The sequence below is a fragment of the Meleagris gallopavo genome, chromosome 7, assembly GCF_000146605.3.
Source record: "Meleagris gallopavo isolate NT-WF06-2002-E0010 breed Aviagen turkey brand Nicholas breeding stock chromosome 7, Turkey_5.1, whole genome shotgun sequence".
NCBI classification, from domain to species: Eukaryota; Metazoa; Chordata; class Aves; order Galliformes; family Phasianidae; genus Meleagris; species Meleagris gallopavo.
Window position 1 is genome coordinate 2,434,035 of NC_015017.2, and position 13,228 is coordinate 2,447,262.

General features: G+C 46.9%; 1 protein-coding gene across 14 annotated transcripts in view; it reads right to left on the reverse strand.

Moving 5' to 3' along the window:
* Positions 1-2,014: 2,014 nt before the first annotated feature.
* COL6A3 (collagen type VI alpha 3 chain) overlaps positions 2,015-13,228 on the reverse strand; it is a 53,876-nt gene continuing 42,662 nt past the window's right edge. For 7 of the 14 annotated variants that reach the window (XM_010713251.3, XM_010713249.3, XM_010713248.3 and 4 more), the window contains 8 exons: positions 12,171-12,273; positions 11,798-12,078; positions 10,470-10,730; positions 8,673-8,747; positions 6,335-6,514; positions 6,169-6,222; positions 2,817-2,987; positions 2,015-2,655 (listed from right to left, as the gene is read on the reverse strand). In XM_010713251.3, the coding sequence (XP_010711553.1) occupies positions 2,615-2,655; positions 2,817-2,987; positions 6,169-6,222; positions 6,335-6,514; positions 8,673-8,747; positions 10,470-10,730; positions 11,798-12,078; positions 12,171-12,273 (1,166 nt within the window). In that variant the 3' untranslated portion in view covers positions 2,015-2,614. The remainder of the gene's footprint in view (positions 2,656-2,816; positions 2,988-6,168; positions 6,223-6,334; positions 6,515-8,672; positions 8,748-10,469; positions 10,731-11,797; positions 12,079-12,170; positions 12,274-13,228) is intronic. The other 7 variants (XM_010713254.3, XM_019616865.2, XM_003207369.4 and 4 more) reach the window with 5 other exon arrangements.

Sequence of the window (13,228 nt, forward strand, 5' to 3'; positions counted from 1 at the left end):
GCTGTGGAGGAGGCAGCGTGTTGGAGCATGGGATGGGTCCAGTTTGCAAGGCTTATAACCCCTGAAGGAGAAAAAGGGTGCTTTCAGCATGCCCCTATGCACGCTGGAATGCAGGGCAGACTGCTCTGCCCTCCAGGCAGCTCCCGCTGAGTGCAGACATCATGAGAAACAACGATATTAATAAGTGCAATAAAAAATCAATTCCCCATTCCCTTCTTCTCTAATGGAGTCCTTGCAATGTGCTCATGGAGGGTGCCAAATAAACAGCACAGCTTCCCAAGCATGGCTGCCAGAGCTCAGCTCATTCCCAGCTGAAGCAGCATCCCCAGCAACAGCTTGGTACTGATGGGAAATGTCATGAGCTGGGCTGCTCTGTGAGCTGAGAATGACATAGGAGCACCTACAAATGGGAATCCTCATGGGGACAAAGCCTGGGACAGACCTCAGTCCTATGTGTTCTCTTTGCCATGAATCCTACACTCCCAGAAACATCAAGGTGAGCCTCTTGGACTCGCAGGCAGCAATTGAGCAGGGAACTGGAGGTATCTTTCCAGCTTTGTAAGAGCCGCCTTCTCATCTCCTCTGCTTGGCTATGGGAAGCATTGCCAAGCTCCTTTGGAGCTGAGGCTCACCAAGATGTAGGACCCCAGTCTGGCTCTGTGAGGTACTGTGTGGTTGCAGGAGTTGGACTCGGTGATCCTCATGGATCCCTTCCAACTTGTGAAGCATCTCACTTTATGAGAAGCTTGTAGTACTGATTGCTCCACTGGGCTGTGGTAGCAAAGGGCAACCTGGCAGAGGAAAGAGCAAATTCTGAGCTGGTAATTGCATCATGATGTCCTTTTTCTGCATTATCCATACAGGGTGTGTCATGCTCATTGCAGCCTCAATAATTTTAAGTGAAAGCATAGGGCATGAAGCAGCAAGTGCAATGCAAGCTGCAGGGAGCAAGCGGGGAAAGGGCAGGGAAATGGGGCCAAAGCTGACCAGAGTACAGACATGGCACTGTGAGTCACTGGGAGCTGAAGCCAAGGCAGTCAGCTGGCTCTTCTGCCTCTCTCCATGAAGGATTTTCATGGAATCATAGATTCATAGAATGGTTTGGGTTGGAAGAAACCTTGAAGATCATCTTGTCCCAGTTCCATATGGTTATAAGAGGAGGGCTCCTCCTTGTCTATCTCTCCGGGAACCTCTCATTTGTGCTGCTCTTGACAGGTTTTGCAGAGCATTTTCTGGATTAACTTCAAATGACCCAGCTGGCTTTGGAGGATCCACCTTCCCACAGGTGGTTGTTTTGCCTGACTGGTATTCCTGGGTATTCATCTACTTCATGCTTCTAGCGGGGCTTTGTGGACAAATTTTAGCTGCCTTGAGTGAGCTCAAAGACGGACAGGAATAAAGGATGGAATTAAAATTTTCATGACCACCAACAGCAAAGCGCACACTGGAAAATGCCCGTGGTGTCATTAAGTTGTGTAGGATGGAAGGAACCTCCATGCCCCTCTGGTCCAACACCTTTCAAACCAGGGCCAGCTGAGACTGTGTTGCTCAGAGCAATGTCCTCCAGGGGATTTCATGACTGTCATCCCAATTTCCACCTTTCCCAAGCTTGGTCACCATCAGCATCTCAGTGATGTCCCCTTGGATGTCCGTACTACAAACATCCCCCTTCTTATGGCCATTGGGATTGCCTTCCAAATATAAATTTCCAAACCAAAATCACTCCACTGATGCCCATCATGACGTTTACAAACAGAGGGACAAAAGCATGAGTTTCTCAAAACTTCCATTAGACTTTATTTAAAAGTTCTTTGTATAGACTTCCTGACACAGAATCCACAATAAAAATAAAATTCCCCCTCCCACCCACCCACCTCACCCCAAATTGCTTTGCTTTGTGTTTTATAAAACATACAACATGAGAAGAATGCCGGAGACATTCTACACCACAATTAAACAATTCATTAACTGAGGCCTTGGTCCCAGCAGTGCATTTGCATTTGGAAACCTTGCTTCCTTTTCCTTGCTCGTTTGATTGGCCACATATGTTACAAATGCATACAAGAGATCTAGTTTGAAAATCTAATCCAGCAAAAGGAGAAAAAAAAAAAGGAAGAATGGAAAACTGAACCGCTTGTTTATCAGCTACTCCCTTACACAAAGGCTTTCCATTTGCAGTTATGCTCAGATATGAAAATGATAAAAGCAAGCATGTAACAGTTGCACTGAAATTATTATGATGATTTTTATTTTTTATTTTTATTTTTTTGCTAATTTTTACACTGCCTTAGTTAGGCAGGCTGCCGGAATTGGAAAGAAAGGGTAATTTAGAGACGTGTTCAGACACAATAACAATCTGCAATCAGGTAAATATTTTGTAATGTTGAAGCTATACAATATATCCTGGACACACGTAGCACTCAGTCCACAAACAGTTTAGCACCATATTGATAGGTCATGCAGCAAAAACCTTTCTCCAAGGTTTGCTTTGGAAGTTAAAAGCATGAAATAGTACAGTGCAAGGTAGTCTATACCCTTAGCTTCTATTGGGGTAAGGTGGCAAAGGTGGATGCTCCTGGCTGTCTCAGAGGTATGTGTTGGCAGGTTGTTGGCTCTATGTTCCTATCGTCGTCACCACGCCAGGGCTGATGTTACCTGAGGAAGTTTGGTGGAGAAGGGGAAGATACATGAGGTTACTGCACAGGATGCTGGGGGAGGGCAAGTGGGTCTCGTGCTGGGTGACCTTGCTACAAAGCCCATATCACCCTCAGCCCTCTTGCTGGCCCAACACGTTTTGCCCACTTCTGAGTGCTTACCAGGGCTGCAGGCTTTTTCACATTCTTTCTGCGTGTTGAATCTGTTCTCATTGCCTCCACAGCCGCCGTACCAGAACCTGGCACAGCTCTTGGTCTTCACGTCGTAGTGCCACTTCAGCACAAAGTCCCTGCAGGTCCCCTCCTCCTTCTGAAGCAGGCAGATGTCCATGACTGCAGAGAAAAGCAGGAGAAGGAAGAGTCAGCTAGAGGTCTGGGCTAAAGACAGGCTCTCTCCAGATATGTGCATGGTAAAGAAATGCCAGTGAACTGGTCTGGCATGCAAGACCAAAAGGGGTGACCCCAGCCTAGGCGTTGTCTGGTCTTCTGTGGCTGAACCCAGTCTCTGTGTTGGCAAAGAGAAGATCTTTGGGTGTCTTTGCCCAGCACTGAGCCCAGGAGGATGCCAACGCTGCTCTTCAAGCCATCAGCTGTGTTGCTGGTGTGGCACGATGCTGGAGTAAAGGCAGAGAGAAGGACATCTGCCACATGGCAACAATTGTCTGCAGGTCCCTTCGATTTCTAGGAAATGAGTTGGTAGGTGTCAGAACTGGGTCTCAAGGGGAAAACCATTTGTGCCATCATTTTCCCAAAAATGTATACAGAGTACATACCAGCAACGAGTGGCCAGGAAATCCATCTCCTGAAGTTGTCTTGTGATAACCTCATACCCTTTGTAAGATGCTACAGATGGGGTGCTAGAAATCAAGGTACTGTGCCCTACCAGAAACAGTTCCCCCATATCCACAAGGAGAATAGAGAAGAATATAGAAATAAAGGGTGAATTAGTGGAAGGGCATAGTTGCAAGCAATTTTTTTGGGAGTTTGATGATAGAAAATGCATGCTAAACCCTTTCAAAATGTTCATGGGAAGAAGAATGCAGAGTATTATCCCTGAAATCCTGACTAGAAAGTAGGTCTGGCAGCAAATCCTAGAAAATAAGAAAGTGCTGGTGGCAGGTTTGCTTGAAAGGAAATTGCAGCTGGTGCTGGCAGCTGCCCAGGAGCACAGGAATGCTGCAGCCAGCAGGATGGGGAAAGGGAAAATCAGTGTCATGAACCCCGTGCCCATCAGACCCCAGGGATGGGCAGGACCCTGCCTAAATTCTTCCTGTCCTCTCCTTTTAATTGCATTTTCTCTTTTCTGTGTGTGCTGCAGGCATGGAGCTAAGCAGGTCACTGCCTGATCTTGTATGGGTCAAACCGAGCAGAGGTTTGTTGGCAGGTTTGAGGTATGAGCTGGGAATGCATCCTTCTGAGAGAGAAGTGTTGGAAAGGTCTCTCTTGTTCACAGTTTGCTTTGCTGTGATCTAAAAGTGGCTTGTTGAAGCAGGATTTCTTTCTAAATCTCTGCTTCTCCTAGAAATCTGAAATCAATATTTGAACTTCCAATTCAGCTTTGTTATCAGGCTCCTCCAGCCAAAAGCTTCCCCATCCCTTTGGCAAGCTCTTTTCCTCTTCTATTTTTTCTGCTAAAAGCCCTTCTCCCTTCCGTTCTGCCTTCCAAAACACCAGCAGATGCAAACACCAGAATGACTCTGCTCCAAACTCTGTGCACCCTTTCATGAATCCAGCCATCCATCACTCAGCCCACAGGAGGGATCCTGTATTTTCTCTTTCAGCACAAGGACAAAACATCCCTGCTTTTTCACCCCATCGTCCTCTTTGATGGCAGCAGGAGCTTTCAGGATCAGCTAATGGATGGGGAAATTCAACAGCAGTGTTGGAGGCAGACCTGATTTCAGTGCTGGCTTCAGGAAAGCTGCCATGCTGTGTTAGCTGAAGGTTCCCTTGAAGAGTGACCTTTCATTCACCAGCCCCAGTATGCATACTGTGTGGACTGGTGCCACTCTCCAGACTCAGAGCACTATGGGATGTCATCATACCCCATCTTTCAATTGTTCCATCCAAACAACAGGATGGCATTTGGTCTGAGACCTCCCCCTGCCAAAAAAACCCCAGCCTTATCCACATTTTTTGAAGAGCTAAGGAGCTAAAATGTGCCTTAAGTGCCATCTGGGCTCCATCATGTTGAAAAGATGGGGGCTGCCACCATGAGCAGGGTTTTTAATTCATCCCACAGAGAAAATGCATCTGAGCCTTGGGTGCACATTTAATTAAAAAAATATAGAGAGAGACCTATAAATTGCAATAATTAAAGGGTAACCAAGCATTGATTCCAAGGAGAGATGGGTGTGGAGCACACCCAAAGAACCATTGGTTTTGGGAAACTGAGGCATTTCTCAGTGTTGCACCTGGCCCCAGACCTTGCTATGGGCTGAACCAAGAGCCTGACCCAATGCTCAGCATCTTAAAAGCTCAGTTTCTTTTCCCACAGCATTCTGTTTTGCAGAAAACAAAAAGAGAAAGGAGAGAAAGCAACAAATAGAGCAGGGGACCCTTGCGGGGTGGGCAGAGACACGAACATCCCTCCAGGGCCCCTCCGTTGCTTTTCTTGACTATCTGCCCAGGTCAGAATTGTGCCAAGTTCATGAAATATCAATCTAAGCTGAACAACAGTTGCTGGAAACATCATCAAGGCATGTGATGATGATCGGAAGGGGCTAGGCTTTGGGATGGGGTTAGCAGAAACACGTGTTGCTCTGGAGAACTACCCACCAGCAAGGCTTCCCCGCTCTGTGAGGTTGAAATCCTGCTCCCAACTCAACCCATTAGTTTCTGCATGAATTCCCAAATTCAGTCTCAGAGCTCTCTTTGCTCCTAGTTTTCTCCCCTTTCTTTGCAGAGGGCCCCAAAAGATTGTGAGAAGGGGAGACTGACATGATGGAAAGGCTTTTGGGGGCCAGGTTCCCATCCCCCCTACTGCTTTGCCAGTACAAGTGACTGCAAGTCCCTGCTTTCTTCCCAGGTCTTGAAACCTAGGGGCTGAGAAATACCCCGAGAAAAGGAGCTTGTTACCACTTTCCTGTGGGCTCCTTCCTCAGCTTTCAGACCTGTGCCACATGGGGTAATTTTCCTTGCAAAGTATTTGCAGTTCTTTGCACCAAAACAAAGGCACGCTGATGAGCGATGGCATTGCTTAGACATGCAGTGATAACAAAAGATGCTTTGGGACCACGCTGCTGCACACTTCTTACAATATCCAGGCGTGTTTTTGTGTTAGCTATGGCTTGCACTTGGGTCGTGTGATCACAACTTTTGGGGTGAGACAAGGCATGCAGGTGACTCACTCATGCAAAGCGGATGGTGGGGCATGGCCACATCAGGGAGCAAATGCAAACCAAGGTCCTTCTGCTGATGATCTCGTAATGGACAAGCATGGATGCATGCCATGAAATGGTGAATGTGAATGATGGATGTGCTTTATTTTATGATGAATTTTTTGGTGTGTTACCTGGCGATAACCTTTTCTCAAGGGGTGGCTGCTGCATGGCTTTCTCAGCTGCTGCTGGAGGAAAAAGTGTGTTGGTTTGGTGTTTAAAGGATGTTTTCCCTCTGATCCAAATGTTATTTGAAGTCTCAATAAAAAGTGAAAGGATTAACCCCCGTGTGGTACTTACATGGTTTCAAGCATTTGCTATTGCACACAGCTTCGGTCTCAAATCTATTGGCATTACCACCGCAGCCACCATACCAACCCTGGCTGCAGATCTTGTGTTTGTAGTCAAAGAACCACACAACCTGATAGTCCTTGCACTGCATGCCCATGTCAAAGTCCAGCAAGCAAGGGTCTGCCAAATCTGCATATCAAAAGTTGCAAAGGTTAAATGATTCCAGAAGGGTTAAAAGCTGAAAAAAGGAAAGAGATTCAGGAAAGGGAAAAATAAAATAAAATAAATAAAACCCAAAGCATTTAAAATCATCAGAAGCCAAGAGGGTTGGATCAGACCATGCGGGTGGGTCATACTTCTGCTGGGGGTGTTTCCACATCACATAATTTCTGTTCTCCCTTCTCACTAAGCACCAACTCAACCCATCCCAACCCTGCATCCCCATGCTGGGGTGCTGTAGGTAGGATTGAGCCTTCACACAGCTACCCAATATCTATTTCCAGAGATCTTTGTCTTGGCAGTAACTTCAATTCTTAAGTGTGTTTATTTTATCTCTAAAGGCAAGCCATACCTGGTAGTCTTCAGGGCTTAAACATAGGTATTTTTCCTGTCCAGAAATGATAACTTAGGCCTAAATCCCAGAGTTTTTATTAGCAAGGGCCAACAGTGCTAGCAGCTGCATTGCCTATATAAGGATAACACAATTTGGGGCGTCCTCCAAGGTTTGTGGGAAGATTTATGTATGGGTCTTTCCCACTGTGCAGAGAACTAGGGAAGACTCAGTTAAACAACCCATCCCTGCTGCTCTGCTCTGTTTATAATATCCTCAGCCTGTTGAAAAACTTCAGATTAGCAGCAGCATCCTTAAAGGCCTCCAGAAAAGGCTTTCCCCTGAGAGATAGATGCCATAAATCCTAGGGCAGGGCACCTGCTGCGAATGGGAGGTGAAAAGAGCTGGGACTCAGAGATGTGCATTGTTGTGCAAAGCATACAGCACATCCACTACACCTTGTCTCCAAAGGGCTGGCACATGAGGGGTTAAGCAAAGCCAGGGCATGGGTTCATGTCACCTGGAGGGGACTAGCCAGGAGGGGACCTGGCCAGTGGGAATGCATTGGAGGCACTTTGCAGATGCAGCAGGAGAAGCCATTCAGAGCATCACAGCAGTGATGGGACATGCATCAAGACACAGGTAAGATATTCCTTGAGACCTCCACCTGTTGCTTATTGAGCCTCATCACACCCTTCTGTCCCTCTTCCTCAAGATCCTGACGAAGGTAATGAGCCACAGTATGAGCAAGAGGGTTATTTAAAAAAAAAAAAGTGCATATATGGAGATGACTTTTAGACATCAGATGATCCACAGTCAGTGCCTGTGACAGCTTTATGAAGGCCACAGACCCTTCCAGTTCTGTAGAGGAAGAGCTACAGCCCAGCACTTACAATGTGATTACATTACAGGGCTGATACAGCGAGCTTGATGTCAACAAAAGCATTGAGACAACACTGTAACGGCTGCAGTGATTTAACAGGATTACTAAGATATGTTAATGTGATTATCAGCAGAGTGGGTGCTTGTTAGTGGTTTACTGTGATAAGCCACTGATGGTAGAGAAATGGGGAGGGCAGCTGGGAAGCTGTCAATCAGCTAAATTTAAGCAAGTGTTTGCCACTAGCTTCCCTGCAATCCCTGGCCATGGGTCAAGTCCTTGTTGGGAGCTGTGCTAAACCAAGGAGCCAAGACTTGTTCTTTGTGGGAAATCAGGAGAGAGGGAGCAAACAATTTGATGTTTGATGCTTACAGCAATGTCTACATGCACCAGGTATGCTATGGGTTGCAGTGTATCCCTGGTGAGTGGGATCTAGCTCATTTTCTAACTTTATCATGGAAATTAGGCCTGGCCTGAATCTCCTGCAAGGATCACAGTAGTTTTAGTGGGCTTTGGATCTAGCATGGGTCTGAGGCATCATGCAAAGTATAGGCCTTTATGCTCAAGGCTTTCATCTAGCCTGTGTTCTATTAGCTCTGCAATGCAAAGGACTTGAAGATCCTTTGGTTCTAGGAGGACTATGCTTGCTCTGGGGAAGTCCATGTTTCGCAGTGGGCAAGGGAAAGATTGGTGCCAATGGTCAGAATCTTTATAGAATAGCTTAGGTTGGAAAGGACCTTAAAGATCACCCAGTTCTACTCCTCCGCTGTATCAGGCTACCCAGGTCCCATTTAACCTGGCCTGATCACGTTCATGGTCTTCCTTTGGACCCACTCCAACAGCTCTGCAGCTTTCTTTTTCGTGAGGTTCCTTCTCAGAGCTCCCAGCCCATCTCTCCCACCAGCACCGATACTCACCATTTTCAGGCCCTTCCAGTGGCTCAGTGTTCAGCATCATGTTGGCCAAGGCCACTTTGGGCTGCGCTGGGGTCTCTGGGGAAGACAGAAAGAGCAGTCAGCCAAGGGCAACCATGTTCTGCAGCAACACCCATGGTGATCCCCACCACCCACGGCCATACTGGTGAGCCAAGGCACGGTGCTAAACAAACACGCTGGCTGCAAATCCAGCAGAGGGATCAGGGGACACACAGGTTGCAGGAATCTGTTTATCCTAGCACGTATGTTTTAGAAATGTTTATTGGATGCAGCTGACACAATGAGTAATCCATCCACAACTGTCTGGCTGTGCCAGGGCACTTCACATTGCTCTCCTCAGTTAGCAGCAGTGCTGCACGATTGGGCTTTTCTGTGGTGGTGGCTATGGAGCCCCAGCTCTGAGTAGCCACCCTTCTCATCACAGCACAAGATGGGACAGAGGCTCTGGAGGATCAGTTGTTGTCTCTTGGTTTAACTTTGCTTCTCTATGCTTAGAGAGGGAGGAATAAGACAACATCTAAAGGAACAAAGAGGCTGTGATGGATCTTCTTTTGCTCCCCTGCAGTCTTCAAGGATTGTCTGTGCACTGCACAAAAGGCCTCAGTGATGCTCTGCCCATGTTCCCCACATCACAGCCTCGTAGCTCTCTGGGGATTCAGTCATTAAGGACTGGCACTGAGCGGAGAAAATATCTCTTGTGTTGGAAAGGAGATCATGGCTCATGTTGCATCATTCTCCTTCCCCAGGGCTGGAGGACTGCAGCCATAAGAACTGATGGCTGGAGTGAAGTGTCTTGAATGGATTTGAGTGAGGAAGACAGTGCTACCTGGTGTTAAGCCACGCAGGTGGTATCACTGCTGCCTGCCCAATTTGTTCCCATTCATGCTTTCTATAGGAAATGAAGCCTTCCTGGGCACTGAGGCTCTAAGTCAACACATGCAAATGTTACTTCTCCAAACTGATGCCCACAAAAATGTTGAGAAAACACATGTTTATTGCTAGTGAAGGTAAGAGACTTCAGACCTGATCCAAACCAAAAGAAAGGCTCCTTGCAGGCAGTGGAGGAGGCTCTGAAGTGCCAGAACAGCCAGGGGCAGCACTGGTGGCGCCAGCACAGTTTGCCACATCATCCAGCCAAGGCACCTCTGTGCCAAAATACTAAAGGAAAAAGTTGGCTTTCTCTTATAGTGCAGTTTTTGGCCATGCCAAAGGGTTCAGTGAGTTTTACGTGTGATCTTTGCATGTGGAGCTCGAGCCTCAAAAGACTAAATTCACCGCTTCATCCTTTCTATATCCTTCATTGGGATATTGTGGTATGTGGAGCAGATAGTGACCGTGAAGATTATTATCAGAGAAACAGCTTTTCTTGCTTATTTTGCAATTAGGTTGGTCTGAATTGCCTCTCTGTCAACCCTGTTTGGCACTTAATTACTGTCTGGACGCTAGCTGGACCCATTGTGCAAAGCCTTCTCATGCACAATGAGACAAAACCCCTTTGGGACTGGCTTTAATTCTTGCACAATCTGGGTCAGTTTAACACCTCTGAAGTGTCACTTTGCATTTGCCAAAGAATCCCAATGTTTCATAAATGGGGACAGAGGATACTTGGAAAACAGTGACACAACTGAGCATTGCCAGGGTTGGGACCATTCGTACTGATTCTTATCTATTTTTTTTTCCCCTCTTCCGTACATGTTTGTTTCCATGTTTTGTGTCTGTTGTCTTAAAATGGGGGGAAAAATAGTAATGAATGTTGGTATTTCACTGAGAGGAACTCACTTGTGCTGAATGTCCCTGTGTAGGTCACTTTGGGCTGGGATTTCAGATAGCCGGTAATGAAGACGAGGTATTTCTGTCCACTTCTGAGGCCCCCAATGACACGTTCGCTGCCAGTGACATTTTGCTTCAGCACAAGAGAGTGGTCATGTGCTAAGGTGATGGTGAGATCAAACACGTAGGCGCTGTGTGGCTCAGGGCTGGCCCAGCGCAGCCTGGCGCTGTTCTCGGTGACATCTGTGATCTGGATGTCATTCATCTTTGCTGCAGTTTGGGAATAGGGAAAGAAACTATGTGAGGGTCTGGAAAGTCTCAAAGAAAAGTGAGAAACTACTTGTTGCATGTTGATCCCCAGCGTGCTGCAGGGAGGCTTTCTTTTTCATGGCCTGGATGAGGATCTTAAAGCAAAGCTTGCTTCAGACCTAACGTAACCTTAGGCAAGTCACAGAAGCTGTTAGAGAAAGGTTTTCCTGCTCTGGAGGAGCATCGCATGAAGCCTTAACACTGCTTGGAAGCAACAGCGGAACAAGAAATACCCAAAAAAACTTGTTGCCTGCAAGCAGATGAAAGCATTGACCTTGCAAAGGCTGTTTCTAAATGGAGATGTGTTCATCAACTGGCTTTGCTTTTGACAGATGTTCTTTGTTACTTGTAGAGAGCTGCCTGCACCCCCCTGCAGGAGCACATGGGAAGGCTTTTTTACATGATCTGCACTCGTATGGAAGAGCTTTATCATTCCCAACGAGGCCTCCACACTGATTCAGTGATGAATGAACTTCAACTATTTATATTAACTGATAGAGATCTCAAACAACTTTGCTGTATGAATCACCATAAATAGCAAAACATAGCTCGGGGGGATAAAAATACTGAAAGCAAAGGAGCCACACTAGAAAGAGTGTGGCTCTGTCACCATCTTACTGGGCTGGGCAGCAGGTGATGGATTGTCCCATTCTTAAATCCTAGAGTCTTTCAGGTTAGAAAAGACCTCTAAGATTTCCCAAGTCCAACCATGAATGCATCCCCACCATGCCTACTGCCCGTGTCCCTCAGTGCCACATCTCCATGGTTCTGGAATATCTCCAGGGATGGTGACTCCACCACCTCCCTGGACAGCTGTTCCACTGCAGCACCTCTCTTTCTGAGAAGAAACCAGTACAAGTTTCCAGCTTTGCTCTTAATGTCTTTCTGCAAGAGCAAAACCTGGCTTCCTAATGACATTTCCCATTAGGGTGATCCTCTTGGGAAGGAAGAAAAGCCCTAAATCATTACAGCACGGACAAACCCAGACAAGAAAGTGACACGAGGCACGGGGACAGCCTTTTACGTACCACCTTGTCTTCTCCTGCCGCTCGCTGCTGCAGCCGTGGTGCTCGCTGTGGTGCGGCTGGTGGCTTTTGTGTTGGCAGCAGTGCTTCCTTGGCCCTGTACAGTAGCATTCACCTGGACAGTAGTGCTCTCTGTGGGTCTCTCCGTGGCTCTGGTCTGGGCCGTGGTGCTGGCAGTGGTGGTCTTGGCATGGGCACTGGTGCTTGCAGCAGGCTTGATGGTGGTGCTTAGCGTGGTAGTGGTGCTTATGGTTTGTGTTATGGTTGCATTGGGGGCCACATATCTGTCAGAGCAATAAAGCAGTTCATATGTCCATTTTTCATATTCATTATTTTCCCAAATACTATAGAAACAGAATTTTGGAGGTCTACTTACACTGCTTTTTGTCCGGTATGCCCAGGGCTCTTGGGTGTTTGATCACCCTGAAGCCATTTGCACTGTTTCCTTATTTCTGGAGATAGGTAGAATGCAAAGTCACCTAGGGATGGAGGAAGATTGGCATTAAACACTGCTGCTGACGGTGATTATTACCTACCAACACTGCATTGTGTGTATTTCTTCTTGATTAAAAAAGTTTTTCTCTTTGTTGTTCTTGTTAAAAGCTATGGACTATCTTTTGATGTTTAGTGCAGCAGCCTGGGCAGAGAGACTTGTTATTCCAACATACAAAAAGCAGTAACTGCAAGATACTAGATGGCTGTATGTTTTAGTCACATGTAAACAGTGTTCTCATAGCAAAGCACTTCTCAGTAAAATACTAGAAGTGTGGTTAGAAGTTTCCAGGATCCCTGTAAGCGGCGGCTGGAAAAAATCAAAATGAGAAAAACTAAACATTTATTTGTCGGGGAAGATGTGTGCATGTTGGCTTATTATTTTACTGCAAGATGAGCTCCAATTCAGAGCCTCAGCACAACCAGACCCAATGGGACACGTTGCAGATCAGCTAGTGTGCCAGGCACAATTAGGTTAGATCTCCAAGGTGAGCCTGGAGAGGCCAAGCCAAGTTAGATGCACACACAGACTCTACTTGGTGGATCCCAAGGACGTTGTGGATGCCCCATCCCTGGAGGCTTTTGAGGCCAGGCTGGATGTGGCTCTGGGCAGCCTGGTCTGGTGGTTGGTGACCCTGCGTGTAGCAGGGGGTTAAAACTAAGAGATCATTGTGGTCCTTTTCAACCCAGGTCATTCTATGATCAAAAAGGTGCGTGGGATGGGTTGCCCAAAAGGACCCCAAAACAAAGACAGAGACAACTGAACAGACCTACAGGCAGTAACAAAACACCAAAAGTTATAGAACATATAAAACAAGGTTACTTCTTCAGTGGTACTACTGCCCAGTTAGATGGTCAGGATAGAGACCACCCAGCAGACAAGCACAACCTGCCAGGTTAATCCCACTGAGGTCAGGCGTTGCCCCTTCCACATTGGTTGCA